Below are 17,412 nucleotides of genomic sequence, written 5' to 3' on the forward strand. Positions count from 1 at the left end.
AAAAGTAAAAAAAAATAATTGATAAAATTTTCTTGGAGTAAGAATGATTTCAAATCCCTGTTTTTTTAAGGTTCGTGTGTGTGTGTGTTAAAATTGCGTACATCAGGGTTTTTATATTTTCCAGAATTAACCAATGATCTTTGTACAGAAAATAAACTTTAAGACGTATTATTTACCCTAGTCAAAACTTTTACGCAAATTATTTCTACGCTTTTTAAAAATTGAATTAAAGAGTATATAATCTAAAATAATAAACATTTAAATTATCATTTAAGATGCGTGCCATTGTAATAGTCAATCAAACTTAAGCAAAATAGTCAAAAAAAAGTCTTGTAAAGGGCAAAAATAAACCGTTTGTCGTCAATCTCATTTATCATATGTTCAATTGAAACAGAAAATTGCAAAATCTACTTAAGGATTTTTTTGAATTTTTAAATTTGGCATAGATATTCTAAAAGTATGAAATGGCACCTTTCATATAAGCTCATATCATATCGAACCTATATTCGCCCTTTAACAAAGCTGTACACGGCTGGACCCTCAGATGTCAAAACTTTATTATAGTGTTTGGCCAAAATGACTTAGCAATTGTATCTGTAAGTACGTCTAATAACACCCTTTGCTATTTTTAAAATCCTAGAAATTTTTTTTTGCAAGAAAATTGCATAAATTCGCAACCTTTTTTAGAACCACTACATAACTCGAGTTTTAAAACTTTTTATATAAAATCCTTTTTACAAAAAATATCAATAATTACTTAAAATTAAACCTGAAAGAAAAAAAATCTCATTACACGTGTTAATTTGCATGTTTTAGGTCTTTTTTTGAGGAAAGTATAACTTCCACATTTTTGACAATAATATATTTTTTTAACATTTCAAAGTAAAATATAATAAAACTTAAACGATTTTTCTTGAATTATCAGTTGAAAATTTCATCAAACATGCAATTTAAGTGATGAAAATTTAATAAAATCATTTTTTGAATGTTTAGAATTACCAATTTTCTACATTTAAAACAAAATGTTAACAAAATTTTAAAACATTATAGTATATAACTTTAAAAATCAATAACATTTTATAAAATGATGTTTTAAAAAATAAATCATTAAAAGGTATTAAAATGCATTTTAAGTTGCTTAAAATTAAAACGAGAATATCTTTTTACACTTTATTCTTTGTAATAGAAATTAATCGTCATTTGTTGAAAATGAAACATTTAATAAACTAATTGAATCTTTTTGTGACCATGTTTAAACTTTTTAATTTTTACACTAAGGTGTTTTTTAATGAAAATCTTTGTTGAATTCTCTTTTGCGACAAAAAAAGAAAGGGAATTTTTTACTATTTCTAGGTTATCTTATGTAATTTAAACTATATAATATGAAATAATTTTTAATTGTCTTTCTTTTGAGCCACAAAACACTGTAAAATGTAACATATATGCTAAAATAACAATTTTTTAATGAATATTATAATATCCTTATATGACATTGCGTCAGAGCTTATTCTTTAGATCATATGTTCATGAAAAGTAGTCATAAACTTGGAGGGTTGCACTATTTATTAGAATATTAAATAAACTTGAATGGTAAAAATATAAGCATAGCCTTTGTCAATTCAAATGCTTTAGGTATATTATTCGGAAAGTTAGTTAAAAAAGAGAGAATTTGCTGTGTATACTGTTAAAAGACTTTCAAAAATGTAAATTACAAAGCAATCCTAAAAGATCGGGTCGTAGGCGAGTCTTAGTCGGGGGTTTTCTGATAGCAAATATTGCGTTATTGGTATACAATGTAAAAAAAAAACATTTTTAAGAAATTCTTTAAATAAAACCCAACGTGTATTGGCAGTACAAACATCTTAATGCTAGCAGACATATGTTTATCAACATTTGCAGAAAACTATTTCCACAAGAAAAATTATTCAGGTTTCTACTTCACAATTTTAAATATTTCTTTCTGATAAAATGTTTGACATATATCGTATAATCATTTACCAAAAAAAATATTTTGATAATTTAGATTTCAGAGAAGATTAATCCTTTCAAAAAACTAAGACGACATTTTGCATCTTCTGTCATGACATTTTAGAAAAAAATATAAAAAAACAAAATTTAGTATGAAAACTATTTTCATCGATTTTTCTGAAGGTATTATCGTATTCTGTGGCTTTGTTATTATCATTTGCTTATTTCGAAAGTGCCAAACATTGTACCCTAACTTATTCATTTAATAAAAAACTAACCGTGTGTAATAGTCAAATAATTTTTCGTTTTGATATCCACGGAAATACGTTTATAATACGCTGCGATTATAACTATTCACCATTTAATTTTTTTTTTTTATTATTTTAGTACAAAGTGAATATTCAGTGTATGGCGATTTTTACTTTATTACAGTTTACTATTTTATGTACAATTATAATAGGTTTAAGATTAATGCTGCTGTGCTACTTATGTGTATGATTGTGCTTGTTTTTAACTGTTTTTAAGTAAAAATAATTATATTGCTACTATTCAACTTATTAGTTATTTTGTGAGGACATATCTCTAGAAATAATGATTTATTATACGGCGTGTTTACAGTACATAGGGGTGGATGCTAAGGGGGTTGTTACCCCACCCTTATTCTACTCAATTTTGCACTTGTTGCCCCATGCAAATAACATATAATAATCTATTTGTTACTTTATGAAAAAAAATCTGACAACTATCTAAAATAGCAGCAAAGAAATCACGTCTTCACTATATCGATTCTGACACACAGAAGGATGGATATTTTAACTTATAAAGTTGCTTCGCTAATAGGCTGTTTTTGGACTATATAGAAACAAATCATTGGAATTTTAAACTTCCCATCAACCCTTACAATATACGCCCTGTCTAACGTTTCCTAGTATTGAGGCCGCCGCTGTATGCCGTGCCGGGAAACAAAGTATAGAGTGCACAAACTTTACTATAAATACATTGATCACCAACACCAAGCAGTTTTAGTTTGTGCAATTTGTTCAAAATACACTTCATTAATTCAAATATTCTTCTAAATATATTGTTTATATCAAAAAGAACATATAAAAAAAACTTGCAATCATCATTTTATTACCCATTAAAAAAATCTTACCTATAACTTAAGTTAAGTTTTGTATGATGATGTTGTTGTTGTAGCCATGATTCTCTGAAGTTAGGACTCAGATGCACACGGAGACTGGAAGTGAGAATCCTTTGGCCAATCTTAGATTGTTAAGCTTCGCGCACAGCTGATTGTATTCTATGTTACATTACAAGCTGACCCGCAATTCTCGTGGAAGCTACTCAATTATTACATCACCCTGGCCTAGAGTTTTGGAAGGTGTTCCATATTAAGCTACCCTAATTAATGGCACTCTCATACGAGGAGCATTGATGAGGGAAAGCATGGTTAGAGCTGCTTGATTTGTAGAATCCTAACTTCCTAAAAATGGTGTAATGTACAGATTATGCTTGCACAACATTTTAACCGACAAAAGAAGGCCTACAAATGATTTGGCTACCATAGTAGATTCAGAGATACTTTTTTAGAAATCAACCTCTGAACAAAATGTTCAAATTATAAAAGTTAGGTGTGTATGATCTAATAGAAAAGAGTGCCAACCTTCACCAAAAGATCCCTAACAAATAAACTACACACTTTTACAATTTCTATCTTTTTAATGTACAATCTGTACTTAATTTTATTTATCTATCGAAATATTTAAGGATTTCTTTCATAAAATAAGTGATTTTAGGCCAGTTAAATCTAAAAAGAGCACCATAAAAATAAATAATTTATGTAAAAATAACTCATGATCATTTCAAACTAGTTACATGATAGTAAGATTTCGCATACAAATGTCTGTGGACAATTACATGTATAAAAATAACTCACAACCCTTCTAAAAGCTATTTCAGTGGTTATAAAGTATATTTTTTCATAACAAATTTGTTTTGCTAGGGCCCTTTTGTAGAATTTAAGGTGAAACATGAATCATGTTATTTTTACTTCTGTGCTTGATCAATCTTTAATATTTTATATTTAATTTCTGTGTAAAATATTTTTTTTAAATGTACTCTCAAATTTGAACCTTTTCAGCTTAATAAAAATTAACTAAAATATTATTCTTTTGAGGTGTACTTAATTTACTTATTATAAATGACAGCTGTTCTTTAACTGTTTTCTATTAACTTTCAGTTTTTGTGGATATTTTGGATAAGGGCCTTGTGATTGTGCTGGGAAGGCATGTTCCAAGGGATTCAAGGAGTTGTTCAAGTGTTATATGGTTAATTGGCCCAAACCTACAATCATTATGGGCCAATAATTGATTCAAGGGCTAGATGATTTGTCGGCCTGGACCTGCGGTCCCTCTGACAAACAAAACAGGACAAATATCGAATAAGAGCCAAATACTGGTAATGTGTACTCCACTGATTGAATCAAGGGGATGTTCTAGGAGTTGATGGTGGATGGCCTAGACCTGTTGTTCATCAGGGCCAACAAAACAGAACAAATATTGAAAATAGGCCACATTCTGGTTATGTGTACTTCACTGATTGTTTCAAGGGGATGTTCTAGTGGTAGATGGTGGTTGGCCTGGACCTGTTGTTCATCAGGGCCAACAAATCAGGACAAATATTGAAAATAGGCCACATTCTGGTTATGTGTACTTCACTGATTGATTCAAGGGGATGTTCTAGGAGTATGGTTTGTCGGCATGTACCTGCAGTCCCTCGGGTTAACAAAACAGGACAAATATTGAAAATAGGCCACATTCTGGTTATGTTTACTCCACTGATTGATTCAAGGGAACTTTCTGGGAGTTAAGTTTGTTGGCCTAGACCTGTTGTTCATCAGGGCCAACAAATCAGGACAAATATTGAAAATAGGCCACATTCTGGTTATGTGTACTCCACTAATTGATTCAAAGGGATGTCCTAGGGGTAGATGGTGGTTGGCCTGGACCTGTTGTTCATCAGGGCCAGCAAATAAGGACAAATATTGAATAAAAAGGATTACATGATGTTTAGGCAAAGTTCACTGATTCATTCCAGAGGATTAGATTTGGTAAATCGTTTGGCTCTACCTGATAGCATAAATAAGAAAGTGGCATATTCTACCAGAGTCCTCCTTCAAGGTTCATTATAAATTTCAAATAAAATTAGGACACCTGCCATTAACATTAATCTCTTGTTAAAAGGGAGTTCTTACTTCGAGTAGACCTTGCTTTCCTAATGTTGTAACTCATCTCTACAGAAATTATATTAAAAGAATATTTTTTGCTGGTCCTTATTATAAATAGGTTTGCATATTTAAAAATAATTGTTTTTAGAAATAGGCGTTAAAGAGGAATTATATGGAATATTCCGATATTTTATTAAATACGGTTTGAAAAATTGTAAAAAATACTAACTTACGACACCTTAGCTTCAATATGCAATTCGTAAATTTAAAATTGCACACGAAGAGAGAAAAGAGTGGTAAATGTTAAATTTTTACGTTCATAAAAAACCGTAAAAAAGTAATAGCATAAACGTACTTTCAAAACGTTTTCACTTTTTCTCATTTTTTTTCTTATTTGCACTTAAATTTAGATTATATATAATAGTATGTTTTTTTGTCTATAACAGATTTAACCCTGAAATGAAAGGGTGAGTTTGGGCTTTTTTATTAATAGAGTAAATTTTAGGATGATTTTTTTGCCCTCTCATTTCTTTAGATACAGATGCTATGGGAGTAGCCGCCATAAGTTCTTTAAAGAGTATTTCTTTCCTTATCACTTCCAGAAAAATTAATCATATGCACTTTCTTTTTTGTATGAACACCCTGTGCAAAATATCAAGTTTCAGATCAATATCCTTGCAAAAAAAGAAACTTTTTTTTGAACCCCTTTTTTTCTAAGATAGGACAATAGACAGTATAAATAAATCTTTGGTAGCTTGTATAATCAGGGGCTTCTAATTTATTCAATTTTTCCAGAATTATTATCTTTGCATGGAATTTTATCCATTTTAAAGCTGATTTACTTATAATCAAGAGTGATGAAATAATGCGTAATCGTGAAGTATTTTTGTTCTAATAAGCCCATCACCCTTTCATCTATTATCTTTGCTCATATTAGATCTAGAGTTCTAAAATCATACACATTTTTCCGACTATAAAATAATTGGGTCTATATTTTATACTTCCTTTACTCACTCCTTGTTTTAGTACTTTTTTTCTGAATGTACTTTTTTAATATGTACTTTAGTACTTAAAACAGATACAACATATTTAAATTGCAATAAGTCAAAAATCCAGTGTTGTAATAAATCCATTTTCATAGGTAGATTATGTAAATTTTTAAAACTAAAAAAAGGGACAACATGAGTAAAATGAAGATTTCTGGACAATAGGGACTTGGGAGCAGGCAGGGAGGGGACATTAAGCTATAGTTATTATACTAGTCCTCAATGTTTTACAATAAATTTTTCTTATTCGTTGTCTGAACAAGCTTGGTGACTGTTTTTGAATTTGATTGGTTGGTTCATTAAGATTATTGTCCAAACGTTTCACAATCACTAATATTAATCTACAGGCATAGACGTCCAAGGGGGGGGGGGGTAATGGGGCGATTAACCCCCCCCCCCCATTTAAAATTTACCCCTACCATGGGGGTGCCGTAGGCACCCCCAACCGTTTAGGAGGGGGTATTTACCCCCCCCCAAATAATTTTGGGGGGGTAAATACCATAAATTCATTGGGAATACACATCCATTTATCGGCCATTGTCTTATCCCTTTAGATCCCTGCTTGTGAGTGAAGGTTTGCAATGGTAAATGTAATTATCGTGGTAGTACCGGTTTTTTTATGTGCATTTTTAGCTAGGGATAAAGAAAAAAGTTATCCTATCAAAAAAACAACGTTACACTTGTAGAGTGTCAGGACTTTATAAACAGAATATTGATTAATAAGTCTAAACAAAATTGTATAAAAACTTGTTATGAAATAGCATATATATAGGGAACTGTTTCAGAACATACTAAAATACTTAGAACATGATTAATGGTTATAGAGATGCTTTGCTTTTAATAGTAGTATCCTGTTGCCCTAGGTATCATTATTCTAAAAATCAGATAATTATATAAGTAGATAAAAACAAAAAAAAGTAAAAATGAGTAAAATAATTTAACGATTCCTGAGTTCCTAGCTTTTATACTAAAATTTTTTCTTTGAAGGGATCGCGTGTACTTTCATTTCAAGTAATGTAACCAAATTTTGCTGAAATATCTATAATACAAAGTAGAATGATGTCGGTCCGCCCGTCCGTCTGTCTGTCCCTTAAGATCTCGGTAATCACTGAACCGATCGGATTCTACTCTTCAGGGAATATACCTACTGGTCTTGTGGTTGTTTTAGGCTATTTTCTTGGGGGGGGGACAAAAAAAAATTCCTTATCATTTTTTTTGATGATGCAGAAGATACCAACTATTTGGTGCTGCAACACATGTACTACATTTTTTTAATTACCTCTTTGGGCAAAGTCCCTAGAGGCTAGGGGCGAAACCGCTAGTATTATTAAAAGTATGTTCATTTCCATAAGTATTAATGTGATATTAAAGCAAAAAAGATGGACCGAACAGCCCTGTAAATTTTATACCAACTTTTAAAAGGATGGAAGGTCCTTGATATAGCCTAACACCGAGCAAAATTCGCAAGGACCATCACTAAGGTTCCATGAAAATGACGGAGACCTATAGCAATACAGCTGTTTGAGCGACCTTACTGGATACAATAAAATTTAGCTATTTTATGCATAATGATTTTCTAACATTATTGTTTGGATACTTTGTACTTTGAATTCATTTTGTTCTGTGCTTTTCAGGGAAGAAGAAGGTTAGGTTACATTAAAAAAATCAACAGCACTTTCTTTTCTCCAAATTTTTACCATAACCTAAATCTTGTAAGAGGGAGAAAAAAGTTGAACTTGGACAAAGTAGCCTCGGACAAAGTAGCCTCCGGACAAAGTAGCCTCGGATAAAGTAGCCTCCGGACAAAGTAGCCTCCTGGAAAAAGTAGCCTCGACATTTACTTAAGAAAAGTAGCCTCCAAAGGAAAATATATAGGTGGTTTAGAATTTCATGCATTTTACAAAAATTAGTTGGTAGATTTTTACAATTTTAATATTGATTTTACAATTTTAGATATTTATTTTACAATTTTTAATATTGTTTTAATAATGTTTAGGTTAGGTTAGGTTAGGTTAGGTTATAGGCTAGGGGGCCGAGCGCCCGCGGCTAGGCAGGTCAGGGGGCCGAGCGCTGCGGCCATAACCTTTATTAACACTTTCCTTAGGAGGCTACTTTTCTTAAGTAAATGTCCTGAGGCTACTTTGTCCTAAGGGCTACTTTGTCCAGAGGCTACTTTGTCCGAGGCTACTTTGTCCAAGATCCGAAATAGTTTATCGTCTATTGTTCTATCCCTAAGTTCCTTTACTTTTACTAAGAAATATATAATTCCATCAGAACAAATTAACTAAATTTCCAATTTTTTTTTCTAAATTATTCAAATTAGTAGGGTTTTTTTCAAAAAATTACAAATAACCACTAAAATATTGCTTCTAAAAGTTTTTTTTTACATTTTTGTAAATTTGTTATCGACTAGGCCTCAAAAACCGGTTGCAGTAGATGTTTTAAAATTTTTTGGGAAAGAGGGATTGCCGCCCGCCATGTTTGAAACGGTCTTGAATTTCAGCTAATTTTTAAGATTTTAAAAGGTTGATTTCCATGAGGCTTACAGGCAGGTGCCGAGCCCCATATATAAAGCCTTCCTGGAAAGAAAAGCCATACCAGTCCTACATACACACGTACAGACAGACAAATTTCCTCCTTCATGTATAAACAGGATTATATTTTCTAGAGAATTTGTTTAAAATTCATTTACATAACTTTTTTGTACAGAAATGATGTACAGTATAAAATAATGAACAAGATAAGATGGATGGATCTTAGGAGAAAATTTAATAGAAGAGAAATTAAGATAAACAAAATTACCCCTTCTTAAGAATATCTGATTTTTAGTGGAAAAGTTTGGACACTACTGGTTTGGAACAAACTCTTAAAAATCTAGTGAAGTACCCAAAACTTTTGAGCCACCGAATGAGATAGTTTTGTTATTAAACTTTGGGTATCAGTGTAATTTAAGGTCCAATGTACCATCTCTCTCTGGTTTGAAAATCACAATGAAAATATCTAAAAGCAGATGTGTTTGCCATGCTTATCTTGATGTTGTCATTCTTGTTTTCTTAGTAAAAATCGACGTCAATTATAGAGAAATCTTCAACTTATTCATCTTTTATTTATTAACTAGCGGTTACATCCCTAACATTGTAGAGAAATAGCTTGGAACCATCCCAAGACTTAAATCTGAAAATAAAATAGCCTTAAACAGGATCTTTATTGAAAATATAGAACCCAATAGTTTCAGTAGTTATTGAGATCTTAAGGTTCAAACAAAAAACTCATGCTGCTTTTTAAAAGTATTAAAAGTCAAGGACAACTTTTCGTTAATTCAGGCAAGTTAGAATTTTCCTGTAGATTCCAAGCCTTGCATGGTGATTCTTGTAGTAGTTTATAGGTACGATTTAGAAAGCGTAGTAACTCTATAATCGTTACCAGAATGTCAGTACGTCCAGTCCATTCTAAACATGTTGATCTTTAACTTTTCAACAAATTCTGTTAAAATTCATGTGCTAAAATTAACCACATGATCTGATTTTTGGAACTGATTCCTAGGACAACAAAGTACAATTTTATAAGAGAAGCATATCTAATTATCTATAAACAAGTCCTAAAAATCCTAAAAAATATGGGGGGGGGGGAATTTTTGGTTTTTGGGGGGGGTTGGGTGTGTCCCATCCCCCAAGAAAATAGCTGAAAACCACCACAGGACCAATAGGTAGATATCCTGAAGAGTAGACTCCGATCGGTTCAGTGGTTACCGAGATCTTAAGGGACGGACGGACAGACAGATAGACATCGTACTACTTTGTATTATAGATAGTGGCTATGCCCCGAGCATGTACGGAAACTGTATATGAAGGGATAAAAAAGGGGCTAGGAAATCGCTTAAAACCATCAAAAGATTTAAATTTGATAATAAAATAGCCTAAAACCACAACAGGATCTATGTTAAGGTAACCTAGAATAGAGAACCCAATTGGTTCGGTGGTCAGTGAGATCCTTCTCTAGACAAAAAAAAACCGCTTACTACTGTATATAAAAGTACTAGCGGCCACGCCTTTAGAGGCATCTAGAGACACTTTAGGTAATGGGAAGTATGGAAAGTCGACTCTTCAATTTCAATTTTAGTTTTTAAATGGAAAAACTGTTTTTTTTTAAAGAGGGGGGCATTTTTTCTAGGGGCTATTCTCTAGCGAGTGTTGAGATACCTCCCCTAAAAAGTTAGAAACCTTACCTGGACCTATAAAAAGCTTTACTGTAAAGAGGAACCATATTGGTGTAGTACAGACAAAAAAAGCTTACTACTTTATATACAAGTATAGTAGATGAAAACATGAATTAAAGGGTTGGATTGTATTTTTAGATTGGATATTCATAGAATAAATGTGCTTTATAATTGTTTTATAGATTTTCCCTATTAATAGCACTATCAAATTATCGAGATATCTACAATTTATTCATGCTCAACATAATTTTACATAATAAAAATAATTAGAATATAACCAATGAAAAAAAAATCTTTAGAAAGCATGGTTGTTCATATTTATAGATTGGGTATTCTTACAATAAATGTGCATTATAATTGTTTTAGTAGCAAAGCTACTCTATAATTAACTATGTCTGTCCGTCCGTAACGCTATGGGAGATACGTGATTTTCTCGGCTCCTATTCAAGATAGACAGCTTAAATTTTTAGTGAAGATTCCCATTATATATGCCCATCTAATCTATACATTGTTTTGTCCGTCTTTCTGTTATTTGGGGTGGTAGATCAATTCCTAGATTTCCTGTTCAAGATAGAGGGCTGAAATTTTCAGGGATTAATCAATTTTACATTCTGCATATTTTCACTAAGTTTTATTAAGATTTGTCTATAAATTGGGGTGCTAGATCGATTCCTAGATTTTTAGGTTTTCGTGATTTTCTCTATTCCTCTTCAGGATTGAGGGCTGAAATTATCAGGGATGGAATATGCTCATATTTTACATTTTTTCATCAAGTTTCATTTGTGTTTAATTGTCTTTTAATTGCGGTGCTAGATCGATTCCTAGATTTTAAAGTTTTCATGATTTTCCTATTTTTATAAATGTTTATTGTATGACACTGCTCTATATTAAATTTATTCCAAATAACCCTTCATAATTTCTGAGCTTTGCTACTTAGGATGTTGACATCCTTGTTTTTTTTCAGATTTTTTCTATCAATAAGCACCATCAAATTATCGAGATATCTACAATTCATTCATGCTCTACATAATTAACAACAAAGAATCATCAGAAAATAGGGATATTGTCCCTTTCGTGTCAACGTCACTAAAGGGGCGTTTCGTCATATTTTCACAGTAGAATTTGATAGGTTATTCTAGGTTAGGTGATTGCCCCGCAGGGGCTGGAAACAGAAAAAAAGCTACTGTGAAAATACGACGAAACGTAACTAAAATGGCGATGCCACGGAAGGAAATATACCCGAAAATATAAATTCAAAAACAATTGTCAGGCTGCATTGAAAAATTGGTTCCTATCTTTCGCAAGTTACATATTAAGATCTCGTGCCATTTCCACAGAAATACAAAATTATGGAATTTCTTGAAGAAATTTTATCATCGAAGCTACTTTGTCATTGCATTACTTAAATTATGTTGTACGGCTTCTTTTAACAGACTAAAATAATTTATAGATTCCTTGAACAATGCGGAATAGGGGTTTCAGGAGATGTTTCTGAAATATTCAACTGAATAAAGAACGAATTACAGCATATTGTTTTACGTCCGTCCGTAACAGATAGCTCTTATCCTTAAATGAGGCATGTTAGAAATGTCCAATTTATTCAAAACTTGGAATCATTGGTTGCAATTACCGTTAGATACTCTACAATTAATACCAAACAGTCTGACTTTAGATAATTCTTTTTTAGAGATTCAACATGGTACAATATTATAATCAAAGCCTCCCTAAAAACAATTCATTAAAATATGAGTATATCCATAAAGATTCTTGTATTAAAGCAATGTTGCAACAAATTTACATATAATTTTCTTAACCCAACGTAGTCAAATTCTGCGTAACAAGTTCCTACTATACATTTGACAACGTTCGTTTGATCCTGCCGTCTGATTTTAGAGATTCACTCTTGTGAATGTTGCTTTAACAAGATTTCTAAGTGACTCAATACAGATTAGTCATTATGAAAAGAAAAAAAAATAGACGGAAATATTTTTTCACGCCAATGAGTAAGGTTTATTCACTCAGATTTTTCTTCAGAAAACAAAATCTAATAATAAATTATCAACTAGCAAACTTTTATTTATTCCAGCTTTTATGTCAAAGCATTCTTCCTTTAATAACAAATCTATATAAGAGTATTCGTTCCGTATTAATCTATGGATGATTCTAGGGTATTTTGACAGGGGGGTTAGGTTATTAAGCGGCGAAGCCGATGGTACGTTAATAAACCAGCTACACAAAAAATTCTCGAGGAAAACGCGGCATCATAAGCAACCTTGACAGCTGGGCGACTGCAATAGCCGCGGATATCCTAAACTTTATTAACCTAAAGCCGCAGCAATACTAAGCAATGTGGATTTTGGCGGATCCAATACGCATTTGAAGTTGATTCTTTCTCCTTCTAGTTTACCTAACCATTGCGCAATTAATGCGACATCATAATTGCGAATTTTCTGATCAATAATCTTTAGATGACGAACGATAGTGTTACGAGTAGTCATGTTTATTTCAAACCTTTAAAGATACGCGACTAGTCAAAGAATTTAATGAACAAACACTAAAAGCTAATTTTGAACATTCTATATTTTTTTTCTTAGTTTAATATTTTTTAACATTAACATAATAATAAATTAATAACAAATACATTTTTAATTATAATAGCACAAAAATACTGATCATAACATTTATGACAAGAACAGGTTTTTTGGTACTTGGGAGATGTAAGTCATATCAGGGGGGGATGGCCATGGTAGCCAGGATAGCTAGATATCTAGGGTCCAGATAGGTACTGTTTGTACTTCAGTCTCAAGGTTACTTCTAGTTGAAGCATGGTTGCTGTCAGGTGGGACAAGTGACATTTATCTAGTCCAGGGTTGCCATGTCATTTAGTTCTCGTTCTTCAGGGCGAACTGGATAACGGAACCCCTGTTGGGGTCCATTGAGGCAAGCCTGCGCTTGATTGGGGGCAGACTTGTCTTCTCCATGCTTGAAAAGGTAGATATTGTTGGGGCTGGGATGGTGCAAGGTGTAGCTTCATCAACCTCAACCATGTTTTGAGACTCTTGTACACTAACAGTTGCATCATCATGATTATCTGTTGACTTGCTCAAGTCCATGGGTTCTTCTTGAGATTCATCAACAGCCATTGACTGCTGCTCAGTTTGACGCTTGGAAGCGCCTGCAAGGAGCTCTGTAAGGCTAGGCACTTTAACCGCCGGTAGATGGCCGAAATTGTCCTTGTCTTCGCGCATGAGACGCGCCATCAGACTGTCGGTGATGGGAAAGATGGGATTCTGTCTGACAACAGATACTTTAGTAGAAGGGCGGATAATCTGGGGTAGAGACTTGACATCATCATCACTGTAGATGCTGTTGATGCTGGGTAACATCAGATCCGCAGGGGAGCACTTGGCGATTTCAGAGGCACACATGTCAATCACTGAGCGGCGGGTGATGGAGCCGGCGGCGCCGGGATAACGGCGCACGCCTCCAGGAGAGCTGGATCTATCGGTACAGCTGCTGGCAGATGCACTGCCAGTGCTGCTTGGTCTTGCGGGCATGCGCTGATGATAAGGATGGGGGATGTGACCGTCTCCCTCCTCATCGTGACTCATGATGTGGGTCTCCATGTCCTTCTTGGAGGGGAATGTGGTCTGACACAAGGTGCACTGGTAGACACGGCTGGAATAGTGCTGCACTTGGTGCAACTTAAGAACATGCTGGTAGGCAAAGGTCTTGCTGCAGAACTGACAGCTGAACGGCTTGAAGCCGCTGTGGCTGCGCATGTGCAACTTCAGGTGCTTCTCGTTTGTGTAGCTTTTGCTGCAAACTTTGCATGTGAATGTGGTAGCGGACATGCCGCTGCACTCGTGCTTCACACAGTTGCTGGTAACCTTATCACATTTTTCACACCGCCTCAGCTGGCTTTTGAGGCGCGCCAACTCTGCCTCGGAGGGCATGCGCTGGCACTTGTGCCCGGCAAGGTTCTCCTTCAAAGCAAACGACTTGAGGCAGAAGTTGCAAATGCTGGGAATTTGGCCGGTGTGGGTCTTCTGGTGCAGGATCAGTTGTGCGGGACTCTGAAAGTATTCGGGGCAGACGTCGCAGCCCAGCTCGGTCTTGAGGAAGGTCTGGTGGTCGATGTTCTCCCTGGGGGCGGGCTGGTTAGCCAACACCTCGTTGTCCTTCAGGTTGACAAATCTGTAATAGAAAAATATAATTAGTAAACGTGATAATGTTATAAGTTATCATCATGGTAGTTATAATGTTTATACTCTATGAATGAATAATGTACAAAAATTACAAAATATTTATTATTATAATAAAACGATTGATTAATGTAACAATTATTACCTTTTGTCTAGTTTAGAGAGTTCCTCTTTGATCTGATTCTGGAATTGTTCCATTGAAACAGAACTCAACATGGTGAAATTTAATAACTTGTGTGTTTTTTATATAATAACTTAATAAAGAATTTTGTGTGTTGTTGTATCAAGTGTAGACTATCTACTAAAGTTCTACGAGTAAAGTAATATTTGTGCTGTAAAATAGAGATCTAGTTACCCGCCCCTTAGTACTATACAGACTCTCCTTCCCCCCAAATTTCTCTCTCCCCTAGCGCTATCCCCCTCGCTCTTCCTATGAAATTATGTGTTAAACAACACAAACACACAGAGGATAGAAACCCCGGTCCCCGACAAGGACTGTGTAGAAAAGACTGTTAGCCCTGTCAGCGCATGGAGCATGCAGGCTTCAGGTTTTAAATGTACAAATGTAGGAGTGTACAGTACAGCTGATTTACTATTAATTTACTACGACGTAATCATAATACAAAACAAGCACAAGTGTATCCAAAAAAATTTTATTTAAATCATTAAACCTATTGAAAACAAAATTAAAGAGCATTAAAGTCAAACAATAAATTTTGAAAAATTTTAAACATATAAAAATTTGAACTGTTGAAGAAAAGCTACGCTGCTTTCTGATACGAATACAAGAGACTTAAAAGGCGTATTTCACTTTTTTTTTAGAAATTTCAAAATGCGTAATTTATCATTTTTAATACAGATACTTTAAATAAAGTGTAATATTTGTATTTTTTCTATGAAATAATCTTCATAATTAATTAAATGTCATAAAGAAAAAATCTTAAATAGACACCCCTTTAAATGCGCCAACGTAATTTTATGAACGAAGTAAAATTCGACAATCCCGGTCTAAACAAAAGACCGGGGTTACTCTATTCCATTTTCATAATAGTCCCCCCCCCTTCCCCAATTACTATCTTCCTTCCCTCCTTCCCAGTCTCGGAAACACTCGCCATTTTCTTCTTACTGTGTCATTCACTAATGGAAGAACCCCGGTCTTTTGCTAAAACATTATGTTATAACACGCACATACCCACCCACACAAACACACACACACACACACACTACTACAGAAATTTGCCTTCCCCCAAATTGTTTTATCTCGCCCCTCTTTCTACTCTCTTCCCTTTTATAGTCTGTGTAGTAGTAATCTCTCTTCTTCTCTTTATTTTGTTTTGTATGACATAGAAGTAGTACTTCTAGTAGACGTAGAATGTAGACTGCTGCATGCAGGCAAGTAAAAAATTAGGTTCATAATTCAGCGTAAAAATGGAGCCTAATAAAAAACATAATTTAATCAGCCGTAGCGCAGTCCGTCAAAAACTTTACTGTATTCATTAAGATATATAAGTTTTTAAGTTTTTATAAAGAATTTTAATGTTAGAGGTAGATTTGAAATCAGCATACGATTTTAAGGATCTTTTATAAAATTCGTTTTTTTGTATAATTCTTTATTTAAAAGCGCAAATACAATTTAAGTTAACTAATTTTGACATCCGTGATAGGTGGATTGAAAACTACCTGCACTCTAATTAGTTGAATGATGTACAACACTTAAGCTTCTCCAATCAGGGCGCAGATAGTTTTCAATACACCAATCACAGATGTCAAAATTAATTAACTTAAATTGTATTTTCGCTTATAGATAAAGAATTATACAAAAAAAAAATTGTTTTAAAATCCTTATAATTTGATGCAGATTACAAATATATCTCTAACCTTAAAATCTTTCCAACTTATATATCTTAGTATTCATGTAAAAAGAAATTGATTCAACCCACTTACCATTGACAGAAATAAATCATAATCATATAATTTCTTCATTGGCTTGGGAAGTTTAGTACCAGATTTTTTTACCAATTTCAACATATTATGCCTTTTAAACTTATTTTGCAATTTAGCTGATTTAAAAATAAAAATTTTTCAAATTTTTTTCAACAAAATAGTTTTTTTAACCTATTTCATAAAAAAACACCTGTGCATGCCTTTTACAATAGTTTATATAAGATAACTGACTTTCCTTTTTTAAACTGATTTTAAAAACACAAAATATAAAATGCTCTAATTTATAAACCTCTATAATTGGTTACTCTATTTTTTGAGTACAAATTTACATCATCAAAATTTCGGAGGTCGAAGTTTGCTTGTTCCGTTCATATAATTTGAATTTATTGTATTTTTGGCAAATATTAGTCAATCTGATTAAAAGCGGATTTTTTAAGGAAAAAAATACATTTACACATTGTTATCTATAATACAAAGTAGAATGTCTATCAGTCCGTCTGTCTGTCTATCTGTCCGTCTGTCTGTCTGTCCGTAACCACTGAACCGATCGGATTTTACTCTTCAGGGTTTATACCTATTGATCCTGTGGTGGTTTTAAGTTATTTTCTTGGGGGGTGGGACAACCCCAACCCTCCCAAAAATAAAAATTCCCCCCCCCCAAAAAAAAAAAATTCACACTTCACATAAATTATTGGCAGCAACACCAGAATTTTTTTTTTTTTTTTAATTACCTCATGGGGCAAAGCCTCTAGAGGCTAGGGGCGAAACCGCTAGTTATTATAATAGTAAAACGCAATTTTCTTTTAA

General features: G+C 33.3%; 1 protein-coding gene across 1 annotated transcript; it reads right to left on the reverse strand.

The window, feature by feature from the left end:
- Window positions 1-13,018: 13,018 nt before the first annotated feature.
- On the reverse strand, window positions 13,019-15,198 carry LOC145306720 (uncharacterized). Its single transcript, XM_080149001.1, has 2 exons — window positions 14,807-15,198; window positions 13,019-14,653 (listed from the first exon to the last, which is right to left on the reverse strand). Exons 1-2 carry the CDS (start codon window positions 14,875-14,877, stop codon window positions 13,339-13,341), a joined length of 1,386 nt encoding a protein of 461 aa, XP_080005127.1. The 5' UTR covers window positions 14,878-15,198; the 3' UTR covers window positions 13,019-13,338.
- Window positions 15,199-17,412: the final 2,214 nt, after the last annotated feature.

Source organism: Acartia tonsa, chromosome 2, assembly GCF_053477335.1.
Source record: "Acartia tonsa isolate MP-2025a chromosome 2, ASM5347733v1, whole genome shotgun sequence".
In the NCBI taxonomy this organism is placed as follows: Eukaryota; Metazoa; Arthropoda; class Copepoda; order Calanoida; family Acartiidae; genus Acartia; species Acartia tonsa.